Below are 4,979 nucleotides of genomic sequence, written 5' to 3' on the forward strand. Positions count from 1 at the left end.
AAAAATATTCTTTTTTAGGAAAAAGTCAAGGTCACCCTAATTTTTTTAAATGGCACTACATATTTTTTACTTCATAATATTGTAACTAATATCAAGACAAGTTCAATGACTTGCTATACTATATGACCTTGATGACCTTACAGTCAGACGTGAGGAACAGACGTAGCCATTTCGGAATTCGTGATATTCCCGAATGTAATAGTTCACAATTTATCACCCACGTGTATGTAGTATGTATTCTTGTGTTCAGTCTTAGTCTGTCGTTAGAGCAAATCTTAGTTCAATCTCAGTTTGTCGAAAATGTATTCCTATAATGAGAAAGTTGATATGCTGCTAATATTCGATAAATGTAAAAGGAATGCACATGAAACTGCAATTCTGTATGCCACAAGGTACCCATAGAGACATCACCCATGTGTAACAATGTTTTAGAAACATTGAAAAGAATTTAAGAAATTATGGAGAATTTGAAAAGAAGAAAAAGGACAAACCGCATTTAACTACAACTGCAGGCAATATTCTTATGGTCTTAGCACATTTAGAAGAAATTTGGCCATCTTGGTCCCCCGATTAGTCTACGCGGTACCAATTCAAAATATGGAATATTTAAAGCAGCGAATCCGTACAGCATGTGAAGAAATTCGCCATGACAGCATTATAGGAGCAACTAATGGAAATTTATTACATAGTGCAGAATTGTGCCTACAAGAAAATGGACAATTCGAAACACTTATTGTAATTACGTAATTTCTTTCATTAAATTTGTTATTATATAATTTTGTATTCTATTGTACTCTTTTGTTATGCTACGATTTTTGGTTATAATTTGTTGTTTTGTATGCAGTTTCATTTAAAAAACAAGAATCCATGTCTGTAAAAAGTAGCAGATACAAAAATCTGTTTCTACTGTAGAATAGTCCATATAAAAATTTAATACAAATAAAATAGTTTTTCACGAAAACGTTTCCGTTCATTGATCCCACTACTGTAAGGTTATCTCAAGGTCATAGTATAGCAGGTCATTGAACTCGTCTTGATCAGTTACAATATTATGAAGTAAAAAATATGTAGTGTCATTAAAAAAAATTAGGGTGACCTTAACTTTTTTCCTAAAAAAGAGTATTTTGCAAATTTTTAATATTGCAATTTGTAGCCGATTGAAAACTGATTAACTTTTATTCATACTAATTTTTGTCAGATCATCGGAAGTGCCGGAAAAATCGTGATCACAGTTATGTCGGACACTCTGTATAAACGTAATATAAAATCCAATATAGGATATTTCTTGCGTTTTAATAAAGCTAAAAGAGGTGTATTCTTTCACGGTAGTTTTATTTTATTGTTATTGCTTACTTCCATATTAAGTTTAGAACGGGAATGCTTATATGAATACATCAACTAAGTAAGAGAATTGAACGCCAATTATGATCAAAGTTAGATACTGGAATAATATTTTTATATATATTTTGAATACAACTCTTTGCTTATTTCACTTTTGTTAAGTTTAAAATATGATGGCATAATTACTTTTTCACGTATTTTGCTTACATTCAATAAAAAATGTATTAAAAACGAAAAGTAATAATCTGAGAATGTAAGGCAAGATCTTATCTAACGTAACATAATGGCACACGTCTTTTTTTCTTCTAATCACAGAAGTCAATCCGATCATTACAATAAGTTACTGCAGTTTTTTTTTTAAATATTGATCGAAAATAATATATTAACGGATTTATAAAAAATACATAAAAATTTCAAATCGCATCAATTCACTAAGCAACAATCTTGTAAATCTTTGTAATGCTTTATAACAATGCTTTATAAGATGGCCATTACTTCTAGTTTCATTAAATAGAATTTTGCAATCGTTTACGACAATGAACGGTGTGATTTGGAACAAAATGCAAAAAACTTTTGTGCCAATTTCCAGCGTGCCGACTTATGCGATGATGCAACAAGAACGCTTCAGACAAAGTCGAGCACTCGAGATCCACAATTTTCAACTACAAAACTTTACTTTAACATCTTTTCAGGTATACTCTTATAAAAAATATCCGATATTATTATCTTTTCTAAATATAAGTATTAAGAAACAAGATTTTTAAAAATTCATAATAAAGATTAGATAGTTGATATAATTAATTAATAACAAAGTTATAGTACTTTTAGTTTTAACTAGAATTTATTTTTTAAGAATTACAAATATATGATCGTATAAATTAATAATAGTATAAAGAATATTTATTTTCACATTGATGTGAATATGTACGATACTTTTATGTTGGCAATGAATGTTACTTACTAAATAACGGCATATTAACAATTATAAATTAATGAGTTGTATAATTTCGTTGATTGTGTACGTACATTTCAGGAGCCGTATTTTCTTTATTTTTACAATAACAATACGAAAGTTACGGGACTCTGTGGGGAAATATGGAATCTACTTTCGGAATCGTTAAACTTTACGTAAGATCGCGCATATATTTCACATCGCGAAAATAGATTATTGTGGTGTAACATCTTATTTTATAACATAAAATAAATAGATATTCATATTTTTAGATTACAGCCAGTGAAAGCAAATATAAATGGTTTAGGTATGTCAGAAAAAGACAGATCTTTTAAAAACGGATTATTAGGTATTATTTTTCGTAATGAAACTATGGCAATACCGAAGTTAGAAACATTTATATCGCGACTTATGGCTACCGAATTTTCAGTACCTTTTTGGATAAATAGGTTAGTTTAATTTATTAAACTTTTTAAATGTTTATTTGATTTAATATTTATTTAAATCTTAGGGGAATAATTTAATAGATAATTACGTTATAAGAGAGAGAGATAAGGTATTGGTGTCATAATTAAAAAATATTTCATAGAATTCAATTATATATTCACCCCAAAGTGGTATATGATAATGAATGGATGATAAAAATTTTCTGTTGGAAAATATGGTGCACTATACTGATTATGTGTGTACTACTAAGTCTATGCACCTTTTTAACACAAAGTATTTTCATACAGAATAAAAATAAACGTAAAACCGCATCTTTCAGCGAACACATATTTTACAATTTTGGAAACTTCTGTAATCAAGGTATGTATATTAGCAAATAATTGATTCGAGCATTATTCGTTACAGATTATATAATAATATAGTACAAAAAATTTATAAATATATATTTAATTATATATTCAACCAAATTAAAACGTCATTTTATCACATTGAGAATAATGAAAAATCATTAATTCGAATAATTGCAATATTCTATAGGCTATATTCCCGAGTATCTCAATGGAAAGTCAAAAATATTAGAAGTATCGTTAGGATTATTTTGTTCTATAATATGTACGTCATTTGGTGCTGTGTTATTTATGTTTTTATCGAAAAGTGGTTTTGTACCACCATTTGATAAATTTGAATCTTTGGTGTATAATACTAAGTTCAGCGTTGTCACTTTGAAAGATTCGATAGGAGAAACCTTGTTCAAGGTACATATATTATCAATATATTCCATTGATATATGTAATAGTTTGAGGCTTTTTGTGTATAAAACTTAAATGTTCGAATGCTTGGTACTTAAATGTTATAGGTACTTACGACAGATTCAATAGTACGAGCAAAAAAGTCAAATCGCTTAATCATAGTACCAACACTTCAAGAAATGCATAAAAAGATATGCTCCTTGCCAGAAAAATATGCCATGTTTCAAAACGAAGAAACGCATAAAGTAAATGGCGAGATTAAATGTCATTTGATTAACATTGGAGAAGAATTTATTAGAACATGGGTAACTTCCGGCATCGTAAGGAATTTTAAATACAAAAGAACCATCGATGTTGGGTAAAAAAGCATCTATATAAAATAAAATAATGTAGATGGGTTTTTTTTGAAAATTAATATCTTCAAAATCGACAGCGTATTATACAATCGCTCAATTTAATTTGAAAATATGTAAAAACTTCTACCAAAATTTTATTATTTAATTTATTAGGGATTGGAATATCTCTATAATTAAAACAAAGACTTTTGAAGAGATTAAAATTTTATATATTTTTATTATTATTCTTATTAAAATTGGATTCAAATTTTTTAAATTCTAAATATGTTGATAATTTTAGAATAATTTGTAAAGAAAAGTAAATAATTAAAAAGATTTATTCATTAAATAATATTTTAAAATGTTGATTATTATTAATAAATTATTACGATTCCCAAAATTTTTAATAGTAACATATTCGATATTTATACTTTTATAAACAGTTGAGATATACATATATTTACTCAATGGCAAAATTAATTTGTATAACAACAAATCTAATCTTAGACTACGATTTATAATTTTATTTATTAACAAATAATTTTCATAAATAGGATACTTAAATTAATAGAAGTTGGACTATTGAGCGCATTGAAAGATCGTTGGATGGAAAATAAATTTAAACAATATGAAGACAACCAGAAACCGAAACCAATTGAATTACATCAAGTTTCTTTAATAATTATGATGCTGTGCTGTGGTGCGATTATGGCACTTGTTATTTTTATAATTGAAAAAATTGTATTTGCTTATAAAGTAAAGCAATTGTAAATATTTTTACTTATACTACACTACGCATATATTCTACAAATTTATTTACAAGTAGTAATTTTTTTTATGTTTAAATAAGAGCAATTTAAATGTATTCCAAATTTTAGAATTTTATCTTTAATAGTTCCTTTTCTATAAATTCCTAAAAATTACCTATTTTTCCTGGCCAATAAAGTAGAGACCCCCCTTTAAAAAATACGAATTATTTGAAACCGAAAATCGGATTATTGAACACACAGAAATAGCTGTTCGCTTCGAGCCAGAGGCAATTATAATAAAACTTGGATAATGTTCGTAGTCTAGAAGAACTACTGCTACACGAAGCCCAACGAATTCTAGTATTGCATAAATTAACTCATTTATTACTCATTTATTATTTGAGAA

At 27.2% G+C, this 4,979-nt stretch overlaps 1 protein-coding gene across 1 annotated transcript; it reads left to right on the forward strand.

Annotated features, from left to right (window-relative positions):
• The first annotated feature begins 1,877 nt into the window (after window positions 1-1,877).
• On the forward strand, window positions 1,878-4,595 carry LOC108762192 (glutamate receptor ionotropic, kainate 5-like). Its single transcript, XM_018509095.1, has 6 exons — window positions 1,878-2,033; window positions 2,375-2,469; window positions 2,566-2,600; window positions 3,278-3,495; window positions 3,597-3,847; window positions 4,379-4,595. Exons 1-6 carry the CDS (start codon window positions 1,878-1,880, stop codon window positions 4,593-4,595), a joined length of 972 nt encoding a protein of 323 aa, XP_018364597.1.
• Window positions 4,596-4,979: the final 384 nt, after the last annotated feature.

The sequence above is a fragment of the Trachymyrmex cornetzi genome, unplaced genomic scaffold, assembly GCF_001594075.2.
Source record: "Trachymyrmex cornetzi isolate Tcor2-1 unplaced genomic scaffold, Tcor1.1 scaffold28, whole genome shotgun sequence".
NCBI classification, from domain to species: Eukaryota; Metazoa; Arthropoda; class Insecta; order Hymenoptera; family Formicidae; genus Trachymyrmex; species Trachymyrmex cornetzi.

What these genes read in the sequence shown, in the direction of transcription:
- LOC108762192 (XM_018509095.1), top strand. Translation starts at nt 1,878, where the DNA reads ATGAACGGTGTGATTTGGAACAAAATGCAAAAAACTTTTGTGCCAATT. An exon ending in TTACTTTAACATCTTTTCAG is followed by an intron (nt 2,034 to 2,374) that starts GTATACTCTTAT and finishes CGTACATTTCAG; the next exon opens with GAGCCGTATTTTCTTTATTT. An exon ending in AAAAGAACCATCGATGTTGG is followed by an intron (nt 3,848 to 4,378) that starts GTAAAAAAGCAT and finishes TTTCATAAATAG; the next exon opens with GATACTTAAATTAATAGAAG.